A 23,771-nucleotide genomic window follows, 5' to 3' on the forward strand; every position below is an offset into this window, starting at 1 on the left:
ATTCCTCCTCCGCTGCCCCTATGGCTTGTGTTTGCAAGCTCTGGTGATCATTTGATCACCAATTGGTTGATAATTACTTACTACTTTCTCTATCTATGCATGTTGCTTGATATACTGTGTTGTTGCTTGATTTGTATAGCTTCTCACCATGTACTGGTGGTTGCTTATGCTTTGAAAAGCATATGAATGGATGCATGATGCTTGCCAAGCATCCCTGTTGCCTAGCAGTTGACTAATTCATTTATCTGTGAAACTTTATCTTGTTAATGTAGATAATTGAGATGAACTACTTTGCAGTAATGATTCTATTACTGTATTTACTTAAGCTAGATGGATGCCAACTATTGTTGGGGACCCTAGCTTCATTTTGAATCCTGTTGGGTAATGATAAGTGTGTAGGCTTGGTGGTTTGGATGGTTTGGTGGTTGAATTGGCCTTTGCAGTCATGAACTGCTGGCTTGGTAAATCATCTGGGATGGTTTCCTTCCTAGTTCCATTTGGAAGATGCTACTATTCAATTGGTTGGCATAACCATGGTGACTTGAGTTGGTCAAATTCCTGGTCCTTGCCATTTGTACCAGGCTTCACTTGGTCTATGATTAAATGATGACCAAACATTGTTATTCCACCCTATGTGCTTGTGTTTGACATGGCTGTTGCTATGTCTCTGTACATATTTACTTGATGGATTCTTGTGAGCTTATGGTATGCTAAAATAGAGATATCCACACAGTAGGGGATCATGTAAATGAATGCCACTGTGGTATCCTTTGAAGAAAATGGGAAGTTTCTGATGGTTTAAAAGACTAGGTGATGCTAGGTTATTAAGTTGGCTGTCAAGGTTGGTTTTATCTGGTTAACTTGGATAGGCTATGTGTTCTTGCTTACTTATGCATATCCATCTCTACTGGATTGACTAGCTCAGGCTTGGCCTCTCTCTTGCCAGCATCACTTGGTTACTACCAAGTGATGAATAATCCCTTATGGTACCCCAGCTTTGTTTTGAACTCAACTGAGTAATGATAAAGTTCTATTTCTTGTTGGCTTTGATGAAAATAGAGATATCCACAGTAGGGGATCATGTAAATGAATGCCACTGTGGTATCCTTTGAAGAAAAGGGACTGTTTCTGATGGTTTTAAAAGGCTAGGTGGTGCTAGGTGATTCAGTTGGCTACCAAGACTTGTCTCATCTGGTTAGCTGGGATATGCTATGTGTTGTTGCTTGTTTAGGCATATCTATCACTTACTGGATTCTTGGTTCTTGATTGGCCTCTCTTTTGCCAGCATCACTTGGTCTATATACCAAGTGATGAATAATCCCTTTGGAGCATCTGCTCCATGCATGCTATGTGTGTTTGAGCATCTTGACTTATGTCACCATGGTTGCTGGTTTGTTGGTGTTTTTGTACTTGTCGATGATTAGATGGTTGGTCGATCACTCGTACACTCGGGGGTGGAGCAAGTGAGGCTTGGTGTGATGGCACAAATATCAATATCTTGTGCATCCTACCTGGCCTCACTTACTCCATCCCTGGATGTTAATATTTGTTTCGACCAACAAAGTATGAGGCATTCCATTTAGTTCATACTAGCTACTTCTTAATTGCATTGGCCTTTCTTCCATTTTAGTGCCGATGATTAAATTGTTTGGTCACTTGTACACTCTGGGGTTGGGCCAGTGAGCCTGGTGCGATGGCACAAATATCAATCTCTTGTGCATCCTACCTGGCCTCACTGACCCCATCCCGGAATGTTAATATTTCTTTCGACCAACAAAGTATGAGGCATATGATATCTAGTTGAGATACCACTTGGCTCTTTCTTCCATTTTAGTGCCGATGATTAGAATGTTTGGTCACCTATACGCCGCAATATACTTTGTAGACGAGCCCCCCTTTCCCTGGCCGCCGTTCCGTGAACGAGTCCTTGACGAGACAACAACGCCGACATGCCTCTCCTAGCAAAGCACCACTTTTCTTCTCTCGCCGTCCAGTACGTGAACGAGTCCTTAATGCCAAGACGGTGCCAGCCTCCCTAGCATCATGCCGACCCCTGTTGTCGCGCTTCAGGCCGTGTCGATCACGCGCCCTGCACTCTTCGCCTTTTTGCCCGGTGAACGAATAGACTAATCGTTGGAATAAGGAAGCCGATGACGGCCGATCGCAATTTAATCTTGCGACCGGCTGTCATCGGTTTCCTTATTCCAACGATCAGCCTATTGGTTCACCGGGCAAGAAGCGACGATGCAGCGCGGGACACACGGATTGACGCGCGGCAACACGGCCCGGCATAATGCTGGGCAGGCCGGCACGGTCTTTGCATCAAGGACTCGTTCACTGGACAGCGAGGGACTGGCGTGGTTCTGCGCCGGAGATGCAGATCGGCGTTGTTGTGTCGTCAAGCACCCGTTGACGGAACGCCGACCGGGGAAAGGGGGCCCTTCTGCAAAGTATACGGCGGTGTATCTTGCAACTATGGTTTACGACCATAGTATTTGTGTTGACCAACAATGTATGAGGCACATATTCTATTTTGTCATTCCATTTGCTTTGAGATTTTCAAAATGCCGATGATTAAAATGTTTGGTCACCGTACACTCGGGGTGGCGTAAGTGAGCCTGGTAAGATAGCACAAATATCAATCTCTTGTGCATCCTACACGGCCTCGCTTACACCATCCCTAAATGTTAATATTTGTGTTGACCAACAATGTATGAGGCACTTATTCCATTTTGTCATTCCATTTGCTTTGAGATTTTCAAAATGCCGATGATTAAAATGTTTGGTCACCGTACACTTGGGGTGGCGTAAGTGAGCCTGGTAAGATAGCACAAATATCAATCTCTTGTGCATCGGACTTGGTCTCACTTACGCCATCCCTGAATGTTAATATTTGTGTTGAACAACAATGTATGAGGCACTTATTCCATTTTGTCATTCCATTTGCTTTGAGATTTTCAAAATGCCGATGATTAAAATGTTTGGTCACCGTACACTCGGGGGCGGCGTAAGTGAGCCTGGTAAGATAGCACAAATATCAATCTCTTGTGCATCGGACTTGGTCTCACTTACACCGTCCCTGAATGTTAATATTTGTGTTGACCAACAATGTATGAGGCATTTATTCCATTTCTCTTGTGCATCGGACTTGTTGGTCTCACTTTCTTCCATTTTCATCATAGTAGGAACTGGATGAAGGACCCCGATGCAAGCGAGCCTGGTGGGTAGAGATGACGGAGCAAAGGAGGAACCGGATGAAGACTACTTTGTATCTCGAAATTGTGAATTTTGTATGAATTAAGAGTTGTATGCAAAACATTTGACACTTGCCACTATATATGTATCTCGATCGGGCTCTAAGTAATGTGATGATGATGTCTATGTTATATCTGTGCAATGTACATGATATTTATATTATATCTGAATGTTGCTGTATATAACCTGTGTATCTGTATTGCTGTCTATAAACTGCATGTGTATAGCAGGCAGCACAAAATCGTGTATAATACAAGCAAATTCTGTGGCGCACTAAAAACCAATTCTGTGGCGCACGCTTTTCTGTGGTGCACCTAAGAACAAGTGCGCCACAGAAACCTTAATTCTGTGGCGCATGGGCAGGTGCGCCACAGAAACCTTATTTTTGTGGCGACGTTTCTGTGGCGCACCTCCCATGCGCCACAGAATCCATTTTTGGTGCGCCACTGATGAGGCTTTTCCTACTAGTGTTTGAGGAGACGGCGGAGATGACTTTGCGGGCGACTTGTGAGAGGTTGACACCGCAGGTGTGGTACAACCAAAGGATCACGTCCACTAGTCACTTCTGGGCGTCGAGAGGTGAGAGGGTCCACAAGGCGGACATTGTCGGTCACCGTGCTAAGGCCGAGTACGTGATGACGGTGGAGGACTACATGTCGGTGAGTAAAATGTCAATGAGATTCTACATTGCTACTAAGTTGCAATTGCATTATATTGAGTTGAGTATTGCATTTTTAGGTTATCCCCGAGTGGGCCGAGCCGCATCCCGATGCATGGGAGGAGTTGGTTAGGACGAGGTGGCTAAGGCTGGACGAGGACTTTGCAGCCGTGGCGAGGCGGAACGCGGAGAACCGAGGCGACGGTGGCACACACTACGGGGAAAACCTCAGCTACGAGCGCTACAAGGGGAAGATGGTATGTATACATTTTATTTTCCGTCAGGTTCAAAGTTGATACTCACAACATTTCCTTTCGCGATGCAGAGGGCCGAGTTAGGACCCGAGGAGGAGATTTCGGACGTCGAGGTATACAACAGTATGCGGCTTAAGAGGCCCGATCTCTCGCAGCCTCAGCCCTCGCTCCCTGAGTACTTCGGCACCTACGCCGAGGACGCCGAGAACTACTGCGCGATGGTGAGGCATCGTCACCCGGAGGTGGATGACCCCATGACCGCGGAGCTCGACGAGGAGTCGTTGGTCCTTTCGTCCGGAGGGTTGCCGCATGGCCGTCTCAAGATGCTTAACAAGGCCGTCAAGCATACGCTCACCACGACCTTCACCCGTCTCAAGGCGGGCCTCACCAAGGACAGCCCCCCTCTCCCGCCTCGTCGCCGGGCTCGGCAACCCGCATACGACGTAAGTTTCCCTCATTTCCATCCTCTTTCCGACTTTCATTCATACATTGCTAAGTGCTAACGAGACATGAATTTGTGAAATTGTAGCCTGACTTCGAGGCGGCCTACGTGGCCGCTCATCAAGAATATCAGGTGGCCTTCAACCGGCAGCAGCAGCAGTTCCAGGAGTACATGGCATATATACATGTAAGTTCCAACCTTTGTTTTCGCAAATGATGACAAGTCCCACTTTCCCCTAGTTTGATGTTTCATTTCTGCAAAGACTGACATGTAAACTATCTTGCAGGCGTCGATGCTGGCCAATCAAGCTGGACAGACAGTGGATTTAGGGCCGATGCCTCCCTTTCCGGGGCCGGCTCCAAACATGCCATCGAAGGAAAGTTTCGCTGCGGGGTACTATGGGAGAACAGCGGTAAGTTCTTCGCCAAACCGAATACTACGGCTTTCCTTTGCCTCGCAAATTGCTAACATCTCGGGAACATGTGTGTAGGGAACGGGATGTTCCGGAAACCAGGGTGGTGGGAGGGAGATGACACCGGTTCATCATGGTGGTCCTTCTCCCGGTGCTACTCCCGGTACTTCTCCCGGTACTTCTCCCGGTGGTTCTTCCGCAGCTTCTACTGGAGCGCATCGGCCCGGTTCGGTGTTTAGCGGCGACGAGCTCCTCTAGTTGTCCCATGTATCTTATCGACACTATGGCACCATGTATGCACACTATGGCACTATGTATGCACCCTATGGCACTATGTATGCACTATGACACTATGTATGCACTTCATGTTATGTGTATTTGCACTTCATGCGAAGTTCCTGTGAATTTTATGTGCTTTTATATTCTGCCAAATCTGGAAAACGAACGAAACAGCAAAAAAACAAAAAAATGGACCAAATGGTCCTAGCTACGCCGACGGCTTCCCCCTCGGGGTAGCGTCGACATGGACCAAATGGTCCATGCTACACCGACGACTTTCCCCTCGGGGTAGTTTGCGCCAGGCGAGCCAGATCACGCCGCGTGGCGTGATATGCCGACGGGGTGGCGCTCGGCGTAGCCGCTGCGTAGTTTGCGCCAGGCGAGCCAGGACACGCCACATGGCGCGATATGCCGACGGGGCGGCGCTCGGCGTAGCCGCGGCGTAGATGACACCAGACGAGCCACGGACACGCCACGTGGCGCGCTATGCCGACGGTGTGCCCCTCGGCGTAGCTCAAACGGACGTTAGACGAACGGCGCCGGTCACCGTGCTACGCCGAGGGCCACTACGCCGACGGGTGGGGCCAGCCGTCGGCCCTCTGCGGCTACGCCGACGGCGACGTTTACGCCGAGGGCCACCTGTGCTCTGCCGAGGCCGACCTTCCCCGAGGAGCTACGCCGAGGGGCACCGTCGGCGTAGCGTACGCCGAGGGCTAAGCTGTGCTACGCCGAGGGCCGGCGGCCGTCGGCATCTCCCCAGATTCCTGTAGTGCCCTGAAAAGTGACGAGATTATTAAACCAAACATCAACTAAAAGAGCTACCAGAACTGACACCGGACAACATTGAAATTACATTTCTGAACAGAAATACAGAGGATATCCGACGAACAGGGAAATGGGATGTCATATCTTATTACACATAGATGTACCTAGACACGACACACACCGTTGATGACACATCATCATGCACCTCGAGAGCACAACACGTAGCTCCTTCAAGCAGGTATAAATACAGCCTACAGTTAATACATCAGCTTGAAATATACACCCTAATATTACTGCCACGATAGATACCTACCTACTTTATACAGCATGTAGTCAAATTCACAGCCCCTTGCTGCTACTTCTTGCGATCCTTCTTCAGAAGATTCTTAGCGACCGACAGCGGCACAAGCACCTTGCCGCCCTCGGTCTCGAGGGCTAAGAAATGGCATAGCGCGTGCCCCGCGACTTTCCAGGCAAAGCTGCATTTCCCGGGTTTTTTAGCAGCCACTGCGCTCTCATAGACGATTTGATAAATCGCGCATGCCTCATCAAACACATCTTTCAGATCCCTTGGGGTTTGCTCAAATTCAGCTGCATGGTAGAGTATCTGCAGAACAATTATGCCATTTCAGGATGTTGGTAGGAGCCTCACGTATATACTTGGGTAATTCAGCAGAACATTGGGAGCTTACATGCTTGTACTTGGTGTACAGTTCACTAAACTTTAAGTCCACTTCTTCCTTATCCTGTATTTCAGCGAGTGGTCCACTGTCTTTACAGTACTCTTTGTAATGACGTGTCCAGAAGGGCTTGCATTTTGATGTATCCCTCTCCTTGAAACGCAGGTCCAACGATATTTCTGATTATAACAAAAGAAAACAGAAACAAAGCAGCAGTTATTTTAGGCACCACCATATCACATTTTGAATGGAAAATATGCTCGTGTGAGCACCCCCAAAGGCAAACTATTCGAGACGTGATTGTAACGATCTTAACTCTAGGAATACTCTGACCTATTGTGAGGCTACATGTTGTTCACCATCAATTCAGAGATCCATATGAACAATCGGTACAGTACAAAATATCAAAAAACCAATATACTGTCTACCGTAGGAGATTAGTTGCTTTGTTAATTAGAGGAGCTGCCACCTCGTGTTGGCAGCAAAATAGCATTCTTTGGCATTGTTGATGCCTTTGTCATCCGTTCTATGTGATTGATACACTCGAAGAAAAAAACTGCAACTAAACCGAATAAAACCGTTGGCGACAAGAAAGAGATAATCCAAGTAACTTACCGATTGATCCAACATTATCTGATTGCACTTTCACTGCTTTATCATAGATTCTTCCCAGTATGGATTTGGAATGGTAGAGTTGCTTGCGATCCATGAAGTGTGGATATTTTTTTGCTATCAGCTCAGAAGGGACATTGATCTGTTGAGAGGGAAGAAAGATGATCAGAAGAAGCTTAGGCTGTTCAAGTATAATATGCTTCGCATGTAATGACCTATTGCCTTGAGTATCAAATAACACAACATATGCTACTGAAGTACCAATCACCCTCTGTGGTGCACTCATGTAATCAAATTTAGTCTAAGAAACCAAATTAACATGTAGACTTCAATAAAAAAAAATCTAGCAGTTTACTCTGGCTATGTAAAATTCAAACTGATTCCATGCTAAGAGTAACAAAAAAAATAGCAGAATCTACAGATTGTAAATCATCAAGAGGGGAAAGGGAGAGAATAAAAGGACAAATGCCACTGTTTGACAGAAAACATATCTTTTTGTTTCTTGTAATACATTTTGAATTTGAAATTCGATTCTAGAGGTAATGAAACACACTGCATGCTACATAATTCATTTGGAATAGTAAAAAGAGCAGAATCTACAGGTTGTAAATCATCAAGAGGAGAAAAGAAGAAAATAAAAGGACAAATGCCACTGTGTATACTCGAAAATAGAATTACAATAACTAATAACAAGAAGAGCAGGTACTCATGATTCTCTACATAAAAGCATTTGAAACTACAAATTGTGTAAACTTGAAACTAGAATTAACCTTCATTCCGGTCTTTGGAGCATCCAGAGCCAAATAATAAAGATCAACTAACGTCTCCATCTTTTTCTCTAACACTTTCCTTTCGTATTCATCAAGGTCATCTGTTATGAGTCGGTCCATATATACTAACCAACAATCCGCCGCAGTGCTAAGTGCAGAACTGAAGGAAGAAAAAATCGAACAAGTCTTAGATCATACAACAGTAAAAAGTTGTATACTCATACAGCAGATATCCAGAACATAATGATTAGATCACACAAAATTCAAGCTTTATTTTTCTAGATGGAATACTAACAAAAGGTGGCCCGGTGGAAAACAAATGAACCAATGCAAATACCTCAACTGGCTGTAATAAATAGGGCATTCAAATCTTTTGAGAAACATTCCCTTTTCAACAAAATACAAATTCTTCATACCTTCTAGTGCTAAAAACAGTCATGTTTTACATTATTGAGTATGATAATGGAATTTGCACTTATGAATTTACACTGATCAAAAATATAAAAGGAAACTGAAGTGAAGTCATAATGCATACTCAGGATGCAAGGAATACATTCAATGCAGTGCAGTCACATAATAACAACATACTCAACGAGACTGATAACATTGATTCAAAAAGTTTCCTAGAAGGCATACATATATGTAACAGTTAATTCACTCCAAAGATGGCGATATAACATTTTTCACCTATCAAAATGCAAATGGTGATGTAGGCGGGGGCTTCCGAGGAATCCAAATAACCTCTGGGTTTTTTCAGCTTTGGCGAGCATCTGGAATAACTAGTGAATTACAACTCTATTGTACTGCAATTGGTGCATTGATTTTTGCAGCATTAATGCTTTTTGCTGGTTGGTTCCATTATTACAAAAACTTATGCCCTCATAATGCCCTTGGCTTCCTCCTCGTCTATTTGGTAAAACATTTTCTGCAACATTAACCCCCTTTGGAACTAAAAATGAGGTTGCAGTGTGTGGCTGTCAAAGACTATGACTCTAAAATCCTATTGACGTGTAATGGTAATACTTATCACCTTATGTGAAATACAAGTTTTTTATATAACTTATGTTGAGAACGAGGTATTCCCAAATTTCTAATTTTCATATTTCCATATACACACTTGTTAGCTTTGGTATTTTCTCATTTCATCAACGGGGTTATTATTTGACCACAAGAGTGGAGCTTATTTGTCGAGCTTAACGCATTAGAGGAAAAGGCTACGAGCCGTAGTTGCACATAGGAATAAATATCGCCATGAATTACTCGGGTTCAAATTGTGTTCGGGATCAGCTAATGTGTTGACCTAGTCAAGGTTAGCAGAATAAGATAATAAGTGACGTCAAATTCAAGGAAAGTAAAGAAGTCAAATTCATCGTGTTTATCACTTTCTCATCACTGTTATTATAACATACACTGACCCCCAGTTTCATGTCCCTGGAACCCTGCGGTAGAAAGCTGGCCAGATACATGATATCGATTATGATAGCTAACGTATAGCATTATAAGGCCGTAACTAAATTTGTTGGCTAATGTATGAGATTAACGCTGCAAATTTATTTCCAGTATCAAATTATTTCCTAGCATTGGGTATATACTTAAGTGCGTTCGGAAAACAGAGCTCCCTGATGATTATTAGCATACATTAGAAAAAAACTACAACTTGATATGAATACCTGCGTGCAAATCTTACTTGCAGGAAATCATGAAATAGTTTTCTCTCGAGTTCCAACTCATTAAGACTCTGAGGACACCTTTGGTTAGGCTTCTTTGGCTTAATCTTTTGAATCCACGGGTTAGAAGGCTTGAACTGCTGTAGTAACTGAAAAAAAAACAAATTTGTAGTGAGTGGCTATTCTTTGAGAGGTTGAAAGACAACATAAAGTGTCATTTCTACAACATTTAAACCCGTATATATTTATACAGCATTGCTACAACAAAGATACACTTGACGTGATGAAGCTATAATGGCCTGTTGTTCCTTAGGGGACATCCGATAATGGCCTGTTTAGTAACTAAGTATGCATGGCAGATGTACATAACTATATATACTCCCTCTGTTCAAATGTAAGGCATACTTTGACTGTTCAACATTCATGCATTGACCAGCAAATAATCAAATATTATGTTTGTTCAAAAGAGAATCTGTGCATTGCGCCCATACTATTCATATAAAAAAACACTTTCTTAGGATTGTGATTTTTAACATTTAGCATAACATTTTACATGAAATTTACAGTCAAAGTTCAAAATTGTAGTCAAATTACGCCCTACATTTTTGAAACAGTGTATTGCAGATATTGCAAGGCATGACTAGAACATGAATATAGTGTAATGTTATTAGGGTAAGACCAAAGTAGCTCTTTTTTCTCGCAAAAAGAAGGGCCACTTTGGTTCTTGAGGTTTTAAATGGGCCATCCAAAACAATGATTTTTGTGTGGAGAATTCAAGTATAGTGTCAACCAGCAAACAACTGACCTGTGCGTTTATCGAGACCCAGAACATGTCCCCATCATGGTCGCTATTGGCCATCTCATCGGCCGAAGATCGTGGCCCAGTCGTAGGAAAAAGTAAACCATATCTTGAATTCCCCACTGCATCCCCTATACCCTCAATATACCTTGATGTGAAGACATGTATATCCCCGAAGTGCAACCCAGGATGTTTATAGACAAGCACTTTTCCAGAATATTGTCCATTCTCACTGTTTAATAGCAGATAAAGTGATTAACGAAGGGAAAAATTAAAAGAACAACTGCTTTCAAACATTAGAAATGCTCCACTATATAATGACTGCAGCATAGTGGATGTTTTATAGGATCCTGTGACTTGCTTATAGATGGAAGTTCAAAATATGTCCTGCGAGATCGAAATCCTAATGGAGTCCACAATATCTCTTACAAAAATTCTTATTTACAATAGCCACACATATCAAATGTCTCAACCTCCCTTATATTGAATATATGATGTCAGGTTAGTCCAAATATTACCAACTGAAAGGAATAATGCTGTTACAGTACCCCCTCAAGACTATACAGGCTGAAAAAATGTGGAGTGAGATCCTCATGTACCGCAGGGAGCAGGCTTGCCATCAAGCGCACAAATGTGTTAACATATGATTTTAATCAACAAGAATTTTGAATATAGTGAACAAAAAATCTGCTGCTGCAGAAAATTTAAAGGCACTTGTTTCCCTAACTGAGGTTTCTTATTAAAACTTAATTACCATAAAACAGAAATTTATTCAGAAATTTCTAAAGGTGGCCAGTAAATTAGGGATCCCTGAAACATACACAAAACAGAATCCAAAAGGAATCCAGATGCGAATGAGTACTTTCTGTCACTTACAGTATCACACAAACTTCATTAGGTCTGAGTTTCCCTGTAGGATCTGTTGTACCCATCAAATAAAAGCAATCATCGATTGGTAGTTTGCCTTCCTTGAATCCTTTCCTTTCCAGTTGAGACATGGTAGCCAGTCTAGATTGCAAATATGCATCTTCTAATGGGACTCCAGAGAGAATCATTCGTGCCGACATGGAGTCTTCCATGTCAGCATAGATAAACGCAACTGTAAGAACCAGATGAAGAAAGGTATGTTTCAAATGCAAGCAGGTAAAAATAAATGGCAGACTGTCAGAACTTGCAAAATAAGATAGAACAGAAAGAAGCACATATTGGTTCCAATTTGTACAAAATGCAGTGCATTAAGAATATGCAACCACCGTACTGAAAGCTTACGTTTAAGTGCGTCATCGTAATTATAGCGAGCATTCGCAGCCCCTTCAACTGCATCATGTAGAAGCTCCATAAAGTACTCTGCTTTAACTCCTCCATAGTAAAGTAGTGCAATCAAGAATCTTGATGTTGATGTCCTCTTGGGATGATTGCTGAGGAAATAAACAAGGATATTACTAGTGAGCCAAAAGAAAATTAATATGTTTGTTCCTCATCAAAAGCTTCAGCTGTTGTGCTCCTTGTGGAAAGAAAGTACTTGTACTCATACTTCCATATCAACTTCGCATCAATACTTAACCAAGCCAACTATGAGGACTCGACCTCAGTCCCACCAAATGCTAACATCGAGTGGCATGCACCAACAAACTCACAAAAATGCATGTTTAGACTATTGAGCAAAGGTAAGTGTAACTTGTCTTAGCTAAAACAGCATGCTTGGCCGTCAAGGAAACATAGTTTATATTTCTCCTGATTTTCAAGCTATACCGCTCAGGCTAAACTCAACAGGCTGGTCACTGGACTCACCAGTGGGTTTCATTAAGGTTTTAAACCAAGCAGAAAGGAGGATTTCCTGGTGAAATAGTAAAATAAATGTAGAACAAACCAAGAAACATCTTTTTTATGACACATTGTCCACATAACCCAAGAATGTAACTATTCTCCTTTGAAAGGGATCAAATACCATTCAAACCTTCGAGTTACTATGTTGGTTCCTATTTTTTTCTTTGAATTGAGAGATTTTTCTTGATACTGCAACATACAGTTTCTAATGGTTATCCTTGTAGCACTGCTATGAAGGAGAAACTAAACCCTAGGAGAGACTTGCTTCAATCCATGACAGAGACTTTGAGAGATGATAGGAGACAAATGATGTAGCCGCACAAAATTCCAGTGAGTTGTACCAAAATAATTTCACTTGATTACTGCATTTAATACAAACAAATACTTCGAGGAGCTTTACGGTTACAAAAACAGACGTGTATGGAGCAGTCCTGAACGTTCGCTGCTCCACCTGCGAAGCCATTTCTCAACAAAAAAAAAAAAAAAAAAACCTGCGAAGCCGGAATCTCCTGGGAAGCTGGAAATACGGATTTTTATGAAGCTGGACCGTTTCCGAACACGGCCTAAGTATGTGCTTAGTACTTAAATCCATTAACAGAACTCAAAGTTTCTTGGTGTACCTTGTTGTAACTATTTCCAAAGAGTTGACGGACTGGACACCATTCAATTTTGGATCTGTTTTCATTTTCATCAGTTCCAAAGAGCTGATGGAATGTACACCACATAATTCTGGATCAGATTTTATCTTTATCATTGATGGACGTACAAGAATAGTTGCAGGAGGAAGCTGCAAAAGAAAATAAAGATATTCTTACAAAGAATGCTCAAAGGTTTTGGCAAGATAAGATAGTAAAACGCATGACCGAAACTTCAAAATTATATAGCAAATGAGTAATATTGGATATAACAATGAATCATGACAGACAGTCAACCAAGCCGGTATCCACGATGTTGAGAATATCAACATGAACAAAACTAGTGGTCAACTGATGTTGGTAATATGATGAGATTGCAGCAGGGAAATTGCTTGTCTAATCTGTCTATCCTAAATGAGAAACAGATAACTGCTTCATTGCTCTGCTTGGAAGTATACTTGAGTTCATATATCATGCAAAATAAGATGAATTGCCATACACATAGTAAAGTTAAGACCATCTTGTTATCACTGTAGAAGGAAGATGCATGTGTATAGATGCTCAAAAGTTGTGAAGCCAACCCCTTGCGCAAAAACTACATTTTTAGAATTCTGAGTTGCATAATGTCTGAAAAATAGAACTCTTAATGCGTACCCTTCTGTCAACAAGGACAGTTCCCTTAACAGCTGCCCCTTTATAGAACATACGGAACTGCGTAAGAAGAGGCTAGAGAAAAAGAACAGATCAGAAAAATAGACCTATTAGTTAAACTGGTAACACATTCAGAACGTAAATTAGAACACTGTGGCACAGGTTCAGTGGTGATACCGCCATAGACCGACACCTCTTCGTACGTGAAGATACCATAGGTATTTCATCACTAGACACAATATCCTGAACAAGCCATAATAAAGGAATAAGAAAATTACGCTCGAAGTGTCGGAGTAAAACACTGCCATTAGCTATTCTTGCAGTAGTCTGAAGAGCATGATATTCCAGGACAGGGAAATTATAGAGGAAATGTAATTGGATGGTCATATTATGCATCAGGGAAACCCAAATTTTTCTAGTAAAGTAAAAAATATCTACGTAAGCTCATAACTACGTTCCACTTAAAACTCTATCATGGTGTAAGTCATGACAGTGGCAAGTACACAAACCTGCGACTTCAAATAATTTTTCTCGGGGATACTTGTGGAGCATTTCATAGCTAAGTCTTCCGATATAATGCCAGTTCCATCCGTATGAATTAAAGGCTCCCCATCTTGAACAACAATGCGGCCATGTTCACCCTAAAGTATTGCACTAAGATCAATTTTAAATTCTAGAAACAAGAACAGATACCGGAGTGGAGCAAGAGAATTACGCTGCAAGGTTTGTCATCTAGCTGTATAACATGAACAGCTGACAAATCAATCTCCAATGTGATAGTTTTGGATAGTATTAACGCAAACCTGTAACATTGAATTAAAGAACGCAAACTTGAATCAGAGAGAGGGGAGAAAGAGAGACTGCTGAACATAGCCCAGAAAAAACTAGAGGCCCACAATACTTCAATTAACTGGTACTATTCAATAAGTTCAGAAGAAAATACCTGGCCATATACTTCGCCAAGGTGGGAGCCATATGTATATGCATGAATAGTTTGCGGGCCTGACTGATTGTTTTGCCAGAGAGTATATAAGGTTCATCCATCTTCCATCCTGAATCAGTGCGAACAAAGTAGCATCTCACAGCTGAAGTGCATTTCTCGTTTCCCCCATTTTTTCTTTCTTCTTTAATTTTCTCTTCTTTTCCTCCATCTTTGTAAACTATAAAATGGACACCATGCATGAGTTAAAGACGAGCACCCAGCCTACCACAACCTACTTAGCTGCGATGAAACATGAGGAGCCTTGACGCAACTTGTAATAACTAGCCATTATTAATACTTAAAGCTGAAATTTATGGTGATTAGGTTCCTGTTAGGGATTACTAATTAGTTGTATTATTCAGTGGCAATACAGAAAATAATACTTTAAGGGTGGCTTAAGTGATAATCATACTACCATGGTTCAACAAATCAAGTCTAGTATCCATTAAAAAATTGAATTGGATGCAATGATATTGTACTATGCAATGATATTTTGCCTGATTTATTCATCCAATGCCATGCAAATAAATAAATCACGATTCATCTCATACACCTCCAAATAATCCATACATGTCTTCCATGAAATGCAGAAATGAAGAATGGAGTACTACACTTCAGACTTCACTAACACCAAAGTGTCTATCCAGGATCTCCTCCGGTGAAGGGGAAAAACGTTTCGGCCCTCCGCGTCGCTCCCCGCGGGCGACGGGAGGGCGACTAACCCTAGCGCCCGAGCTCCTCTCCGCCTCTCCCCGCCGCCGCCGTCGGCGCAGGCCGCCGGGCAAAGCCCGCGGGGTGCCGGCGGCGGCGGAGCTTCCCTTCCCCGCGCATGTGTAGGGGAGACGCGGGGTCTCCTGAGCAGGTGGCGGTGCTCCCAGGTCGGTGGGCTTCCGGCGCGGCGCCTCCTTCCAGGCGGCGCGACGGCGGATGGTGACGAGGCGGTGGCGTGGCCCCTTGGTCGCGGGATGCCGCAGCGGCTCGGGGCAGCGCTCGCTTGGCCCAGATCTGGGCCCATCTGGGTCTGGGCGGGCCGGCTCCCTGCCCGGCGGCGCTCTTCTGGGCGGACGGAGGTGCGGCTGGAGTTGGGGGCGGCGAGGTCAGCGGCGCGTACGCTGCAGCGTGTTGACGGAACTTCACGAGCCCGCTCGGGCTCGGCCGGGCCAGGTGGGCCTGGTTTGTTCTGTCGACACGTCCGGCCGGCGTCTGCAGGTGGTGGTGGAGGTGGTTCCCTCCGACGTGGCTGCTGACGTGCTGCCTCCCGCTTCCGGTTGGCCCTTCTTGTCCGTGCTGACCTCGCTTCGTTGGCCACGGTGAGACGGCGGTGGTGCCTGCAAGGCCGTGGTGGCGCGTGGTGGTGGGCGGCGAGTGAGGTGGAGCGCGATGGAGCGTCCGAGGCGGGGTTGCAAGGGTCAGGAGAAATCCCTGTCGGCTTTGCCGACACCGACGCGGTGATGCCCGCGGGCGCCACCCTTCCTTCTTGAAGGGCGTTGGTTGATGCTCTGCTCCCATGTCCTTGCGTACCGGGGAAACCCTAGGACCACTCCGGGCAGCAGCGACGTCGTCGTCGAATCCCTTCTTGAAGGTGGTGCTTGGTACGCGGGGCTCCAGAGTGCTAGGTGTGTGGTGGGAATTCTCTGGTAGGCGCAGCGGTTGCGAGACACTCCCGTTTTCGTCGATCCGACCCTTTCGGCATTAGTTTCTCTTTTCTTTCTTTTGTGTTTTCTTTTGGGCATGCTTGTGCTATTTGCCCCAGCAATGGCTACTTTGTTGTATCCGTGTGTGGTATATTAATATAGCGGGGCGAAAGCCTATTTCGAGGATCTCCTCCGGTGAAAGAAACAGCGGCGGCTAGGGTGGAAACCCTACCAGCCGCCACCCTCTGCCTCGACCTCGCCGTCTACGACCGGGAATTGACGGATCCCTGCCTCCTCTCCTATCCACTCCAGCGGCAGGAGGGGGTAGGGACCTCGAACCTGCGCTTGATGCTGAGAAGGGTCCCTAAAGTTAGATTTTGGTCACTGGCATCATCGTTATGGTGGCTATGGCGGCATTGTACAGGACAAGAATAAGGTATACCCGCCTCCTCCTTCACCTCATCAGCGGTGATCTCGCCGGTGGCATCGAGGAGGGCGGGCATTCGTCTGAATGGTGGATCTCGTCCAGTCTACGTCTGTTATAGGTTTGGTGTTAGAAGATTTGGATCAATTCAAGGGTTCAATGGCGACGATTGCGGCTCTGGGGCGCTGGTCCTTAGGGGCATGTGCACGAAGACTGTCCGGCTGTCATCAATAACGTCAGGCCGGCTCCAGTAAGGGAGCGGCGACAGCGGCTCGCTCTGGCGGCAATAGTAGTCTCTAGGTGGTCGAAGGACCTCGATGTAATTTTTATTATGTTTGGGGTGCTTTGTACCTCTTGTTGTATAATAGAATAGATTCAGATCTTCCCGCAAAAAAAAAGTGTCTAGCCATGAAATGTAGAAAACATCTCTACAATATGACCCTCCTCAGTCTGCCAATATTGTTAACAAACCAAATAGAGTATTATAAGATCATGAGTACTTACCGAAAAATTGGTATCGGCGCAAACCCAGAACAATACCATCTTCAGCGACCTTATGGTAAGGTGCAAAATCAGTCATGATTTCTGAAGATTTCCCCATAAACTTCACTACGAGGACATTATCGTCACCAACAACTTTTGCCAGATGAGTCCTTCTAGTCTCCGTGTATGGTCCCTGCCTCCAGTAAAATAAGGTTAAAATGTAAAGAATTTCAGCACTGTACGCAACAGATATAAACTTTGGTCCCTTAACCATTTAGTATTACATTTTTCTAATATGTGTGCTTCTATTAACATGGTGTGCATGATCTGTCATGTTATGCAATTGAAATCACATACTTCTACTAGCAACTTGTGCATGATTTGACCAGTTACGCAATTGTAATCACATGACCACAAACATATATGCACACTTTGTTAAGGCTTTGACAGCATATATGGGTGGTATACACCTATATGTGCAAGTAGGTAGGCAAGCACAAAATAAATAGACATGCAGAATCAACAATCATGACTCGCAGGTGCCATTTGAACAATTAGCAGGTCACTGTGGAAAAAAAGTTAAACAATACATGTAATGAAAATGACAGGAAAACATAAAGCATCACAAACCTTGAAAATGTTGACTGCAGAATCCCCTCTTATCTCAACAGTACAATGGTAGACTTTTGCTGTACCTGGGTCTGAACCGAGGTTCTACGAGCATCAAGTTGAGAAAGGGGGGGACAATAACATCAGCCTCATGTTATCATTTACTATAGAGGGAAAGACAAATATATGCTACTCCCTCCATACCGGTATATTAGGCCACCACGTAGAGAAAAACTTTGACCATTAATTTAGTCAACATAATATGAGATATATGCCACAAATTTTTTACCATTGGATTCATATTAAAAGTAAGTTTCCAATGGTATAATTTTTGTGGCATATATTTCATATTTGGTTGACCAAATTAATGGTCAAATTTTTTCTCAAAGCATGAAATGAGCTTGTAAACTGGTTTAGAGGGAGTAGTACAGTATTCTCACTGGGAGACATTAATGTTGGTACTCACTGAATCTATAGTTATTTAAGGAGTCTGAGAAATACAAGTGGATACATGGTTTCAATGAAGGACAAGGTTCAGAAAACCGTGCGATAAATTATATCTAGCTCTGGTTCCATTTGAACTGATATACTATATGCTACTATGATAGGAAGCGTTATCTTTGACCACTGATGAACTATTATGAAAATAAGAGAAACACGAGTACTGATATAAACCTTAGCTCTGCCTGAAACATCAATATACTTGTGACCAAATGCGTTCCAGATTTGTGACTCAAAATCAACCAGGGGAAGGCGCATCAAGGATCTAATATAGTCCACAGATAGTTCATCTTCTATCCTGTTCCTGTAAATTAAATTGAAGATGTTTATGTTTTAGAAAGAGCATCACGTACACAATACAGTTTTGCCTAAACGATATAAATTTATCCAGAACAAATCACTAAAAGGCGAATTGGAAGTGTTTTGATTATGTTTATTTTCAGTATAACAAAACCATGTACTTGCAAAACACTATAAGTCTTTGTTCTTTATAATAATAAAAAATAAGAGTCTTTGTTCTTTATTCCAAAAAAAACTGTAAACAGTGGACTAACTCACCCACAAAGGTACGCGAAAATCATAAATATCTTCCTGAACTCCATTCCATCCAGTGCTTCAATTTGAGGACTTGCCTTCTCCCTCGATGCATTTGATGTAGAACAATAAATTGTAGGACTTGACACCCCTGCACATGCTGGGATGTGTGGGCTTCCAGAGGGAACACCAGTTCCCTGAACTCGTCGTGAAATATCCCGTGCATGGATTGGTGTGGAGACACTGCTTGGAGGTGTATGAATATTGTTTGGTATCGTATTTGGGGTATCTCCCTGTATCATAACACTGGGAGCCATTGCTCGGGCAGGACTACTAATCTGCACAGGTATCTGGTTCCACACCGGAAGAGTCATCGCAGGGTCACGAGAATAGTCCCGTTTCAAGAGCCGGATCCAAGCTTCTGGGTCCTCACCTGCCATCCATGGCAGGGTTGGAACCGGCATCATAGCAGGTGTCTTTCCGAATTCGTTCTGACCTACCGTAGTGGGCAGAGTTGGAACCGGCATCATAGCAGGTGTTATTGTGGATGTGATCTCACCTGCCATACAGGGCAGGGCTTGAACCAGCGGTGTAGCGAGAGTCAATGCAGCCATTGCTCCGATAGGATTATTAATCTTAGTGTCGTTCTGATTCCGTAACGACACCCAACCAGATGGGGTCTGAGCTGCAATTGCAGACAGGTTTGGAACCACATGAGCAATTTCTCTGCCAGAACCCTCATTATCCTGCGAACCAATATGCCTTGGCTGGTCGGCACACCCAGCATTGTTTGAGAGGCCCAAAGTTATTTCTTCTCGGTAAGGACTTTGAACATCATATTGATCATAGCTACATTGAAGTGGCCCAGATACAGATTCATCTGCAAAACAAAAAGATTTCATGATTAGTCCAAGGAACATTACAGTATATACGAAAGCAAGGAATTATTGGTCCTGCAAAAGGCAAGACATGCAGGCTAAATCAAATGATTAGTAAACACTTGGGAGCTCATAATTTGGAATTTAGGAAAGATATTCGAAATCAACACCATCATACTGAACATCAAGAAATCTGAGGCGGGGCTCCACGAAATTCAGAAAAGAAAATGGTAGATCCATTGACAATGCCTAGTGCCAACTGCCAAGCATCAAGCAAGATCCACCCTGAAAGCAACACTTATCTGCATAATCCACAGTCCAGTTACCCAAAAGAGAACGAGAGGAACAGAAAATCCAACCGTGGAACCCAATTCAACAAAAAATATCCATTTCGCCAAAAAAAAGTGTCAGCGTCCTTGAGTATATGAGGGCATCTCCAGCGGCGCGACGCAAATGGTCGTTTTCGTCCGCCGTGACCGGAAATGCGTCTGGCACCCTCTCCAGCGGGGCGACGCAAAGTGACCGGGCCGTCCGCGGAGACGTAAACCTGGCCCAAATATGCGCCTCGGATGCGTCTCCGCGGACACTGCGCGGACGCCGAAAGTGTCCGCTCGTATCCGGCGGACGTTTCGTCGGGCCCTCCTAGCAGCGACCCTGCGTCGATGCGTCTTCTCAAACGCGCTCGCTGCGGCGCCAGCCGCCGCTTTCGCTCGGCGATCTGCGCCACGTTAATGGCAATGCCTCGGCTGCCGAGCGGCCGCAGCCCACCTCCGCCAACCACGTTAATGGCGTCGCCACGCGTCCCGCGGCCACCGCATGCCTCCGGCCTATATAAAGGGGCCGCGCCTTCTTCTTCCTCATCCACTCCATAGAAACCCTAGCCGCCACAAAGCTCCAGCGTTCCGCCGCCTAGGTGTTCCTACGACGCAGCCAGCCCCGCGAGGAAGACCATCGCGGGTCCTGGTGGCCGGCGAGGCGGTCGAGGCCGCGGCCCTGGACGGCCCCGGGGACGGGGCAGGGGCCGCCGTGGTGGAGAAGCTACGGCCCCACGCTCGCCGTCGCCTGCGCCCTCTTCGTCTTCCTCCGACGTGGAGGGACGCTGCTTCGAGTTCCTCCTCCGCATCGACGACGACCCGCTCGGCATCAAGCGTCTCCCGGACAAGTTCGCCGAGTTCGTCGACGGCGTCGAGCCGGCGCATTTGCAGCTACGGGAGGCCAGCTGCAACTTCTGCCGCTGGGCCGTGGAGGTCCTGTTCGACGGGCAGGGCAAGATGTACTTGCACACCGGGTGGGGCAAGTTCGCCCGTGACCTGGCGCTCGAGCCCGGCTGCCAGCTCACCTTCCTCTACGAGGGAGACGGTGAGATGGTCGTCAAGGTCTTCGACGACACGGCCTGCCGCAGGCACTACCACACCGGCGAATCCGAGTCGGACTCCGATAGTTAGAACGTAGAGTGTTCTTTCTTTGCAGCGAATCTGGCTACGGGCCAGACGAAGCCAGTAGTGGAAGGTTTCTGTCTGTTCGCCATCGGTAGAACCAACAAGGGCACCGTCAATCCTCCCGCTGGATTTTCCAGTTTGGGTGACTGGGTGTGCCCTCGAATGTTCTTTCTTGGCAGCGAACATACGGAAATCAACACAACTGGTTTCTATTTTTAAAATATTTATATTTGTGTCCACCATGGTGCAAACTATGTATTAGTTTGTGTAAACCATGTTCCAAACTATGTATTAGTTTGTGTAAAATAATCTTCCAATTTGTAATATTTGGAAGTATGTTGAAATTAAAAAGAGAAAAAAAAATGCGTCGGGCCGCTGGAGCCAACCCCAGACGCAAACGGACACGCGGACGAAAACGGTCGTTTCAGCGTCCGCTGCGCGACGCAAACAGACGCGCGCGGACACTAAAATGTGTCGCGCCCGCGCTGGAGATGCCCTGAACACGTACATCCACGAAAATGAGCAGCTGCATTTTGGGAAGCACGGAAATGCAGGTGACGTTTAACTGCACCACACACTAGTACGGCGCACAATCAACAAGCCAACCGTCCCGACCCAAGATTACCCCCAAAAGAAAAGAAAACAGTGTCTTGCTCACCTCCGTGTGAAGGGCCGGAGCTGCAGGCGGCGCTCTCGGCGGGAGGGATGCCCCTCGCGTTGCGCTGCATTGCCTCCTTGTCCGCCAAGTGCCTGATGTAGCCGGAGAGCGTCTTGACGGGCGTCCGGGACTCGCCGATCGTCCGCAGCACCCGCGTCGCCGCCGACTCGCCGAGCCCGGCGAGCCGCTGCCGCGCGTCCGGGTCGGCCCACTGCCCCAGCCGCCCCTCGAGCCGCGCGAGCTCCGCGCCCACGGCCGCCGCGAGCGGCGCGCGCGTCTGGGTCGGGCTTAGGTAGCTCATCGCTAGTACTAGGGTTTAGGGGTTTAGGGTTGCCGCGATCCCCGACCGCGGCGGTGACGGGAGGAAGAGATTGTGGTCACTGGTCACTGGTCACTGGTCAGTGGTGGGAGTGGGAGTGAGAGTGAGAGGGGGCGTTCCAGCTTGTGGCGGTGGAGGAGAGAAACCAGAAGGGAATCGAACAAGCTGCGTCTGATCACGGGCACTGCCTGACCGGCGCGATGCTGCTGCGGCAGCGGGGGATAGGGGAGCAGGAGGCGGCGGCGGCGGCGGTGGGGCTGGGGACTCCAACGGCGACCGACCTGGCGTAGCTCGGAAGGAACGGCGCGTGGCGGGATTTAAATGCAACTTTGGAAGAAGTTCGCTGGGGCTGGGGACTCCAACGGCGAGCGCGTGGCGGGGTTTAATTGAAACTTTGGAAGAAACGTTGGCTGGTGGCAGGGAGATGGCGCTGCATGCACGCCATCTTCCCAGCCGTTCCATCGTTGTCTGCCAATAAGATTCGCACTCATGGGAATCAATTGCGTCCATTTTTTTTCTGGGTAGATATCTACTGGCAGTGGCACGCCCCTTTTTTTCCCATCAACCATCGGTCTGGTTGTTTGAAATTCGAATTTCTTGCCTCAAACGTTTCCAGTCAAATGGACTGTACCTCGAAAAGCTTAAGTTGACTGTCCATGCAATCAGTGTATCGTGTAGGAATACGCCGCCATAATCACCCAAATGAAGTCAAGTACACACGTAGTAGCTATCATCAAGTAGTATATTGTGCATGCATGTACGCGTAAGGAAACATGCCAAGATCATATTACCCGTTTCAAGAAATAAAACGTCCTCATTTTCGTGTTTTCTATTTGATCAAGAATTAATTTAAATAGATAAAAATTGTTTGCATGAAATTAATATTATTAAAAAGTGCTTTTCAATACAAATCCAACGATACTAATTACATATAATATAATCATGATTTTGTTGCTCAATTTTTATGATCAAAGTTTGTTTAGGAATACGCGTGCGCCTTATTTCTTGAAACTAAGGTAGTATGTATTTTCAAACAACAAGCAAAACTTTCACATTTAAACTACTCCGTCTAGCCAGTTTAACAGATGCGCCACGTACCTCGTAGTATAAGAAAAATTGATGCAGCCCGTCCTACGGACGATGCTCCATGAAGACCACAAATCCCCTAAGTGGACCGATGACGAGGGCTCGAGTGAAAGCAATACATGATAAGGTGAATTCACTCCTCTCGACACTCGATCTCAACACATCTTTGAATGACATCCAAACCGTTATTCCACCATCCCTACCAAAGTACCAAACTACCCATGTTTCGAATCTAGGCTATATGTACGCCCGTACTAGCACTTTCTAGGGTTAGAGATAAACTTGGATTATTTCCCCCCGACCTAAGCTTCTCTTACCTCTCGGATATTATCTCCTATGTAATCCAAGACCCTCCTTGTTGAGATTAAAGACATGTGTGTGTGATCCTAGTGGCATACCACTCTCTCCCACACATTTTTGTTTGATCCTTTCATCGATCTCTTAATCAAGACTCTACCCGTTGGTCTTTCTCTGTTGATTCTACCGGAGTGGTAAGTCGAACCACGGGGAGTAAATCG

At 45.3% G+C, this 23,771-nt stretch overlaps 1 protein-coding gene across 1 annotated transcript; it reads right to left on the minus strand.

The window, feature by feature from the left end:
* Positions 1–6,128: 6,128 nt before the first annotated feature.
* On the minus strand, positions 6,129–22,463 carry LOC127341842 (probable RNA-dependent RNA polymerase 3). The gene is made up of 19 exons (XM_051367786.2): positions 21,849–22,463; positions 18,898–19,753; positions 18,514–18,643; positions 17,860–17,943; positions 17,251–17,422; positions 14,650–14,866; positions 14,422–14,509; positions 14,216–14,347; positions 13,884–13,949; positions 13,710–13,781; positions 13,041–13,207; positions 11,863–12,011; positions 11,470–11,692; positions 10,600–10,825; positions 9,798–9,943; positions 8,128–8,287; positions 7,361–7,499; positions 6,758–6,924; positions 6,129–6,672 (listed from the first exon to the last, which is right to left on the minus strand). The coding sequence occupies exons 1-19, from the start codon at positions 22,147–22,149 to the stop codon at positions 6,421–6,423; spliced, it is 3,747 nt and encodes a 1,248-aa protein (XP_051223746.1). The 5' UTR covers positions 22,150–22,463; the 3' UTR covers positions 6,129–6,420.
* Positions 22,464–23,771: the final 1,308 nt, after the last annotated feature.

The sequence above is a fragment of the Lolium perenne genome, chromosome 3 (assembly GCF_019359855.2).
Source record: "Lolium perenne isolate Kyuss_39 chromosome 3, Kyuss_2.0, whole genome shotgun sequence".
Lineage (NCBI taxonomy): Eukaryota > Viridiplantae > Streptophyta > Magnoliopsida > Poales > Poaceae > Lolium > Lolium perenne.

Excerpts from the sequence above, each read along its gene's own strand:
- LOC127341842 (XM_051367786.2), bottom strand. The coding sequence starts at position 22,149 with ATGAGCTACCTAAGCCCGACCCAGACGCGCGCGCCGCTCGCGGCGGCC. Across the intron at positions 19,754-21,848 it reads CTCCGGCCCTTCACACGGAG|ATGAATCTGTATCTGGGCCA; the intron begins GTGAGCAAGACA and ends TTTGTTTTGCAG. Across the intron at positions 8,288-9,797 it reads CAAGTAAGATTTGCACGCAG|TTCTGCACTTAGCACTGCGG; the intron begins GTATTCATATCA and ends TTCTTCCTTCAG.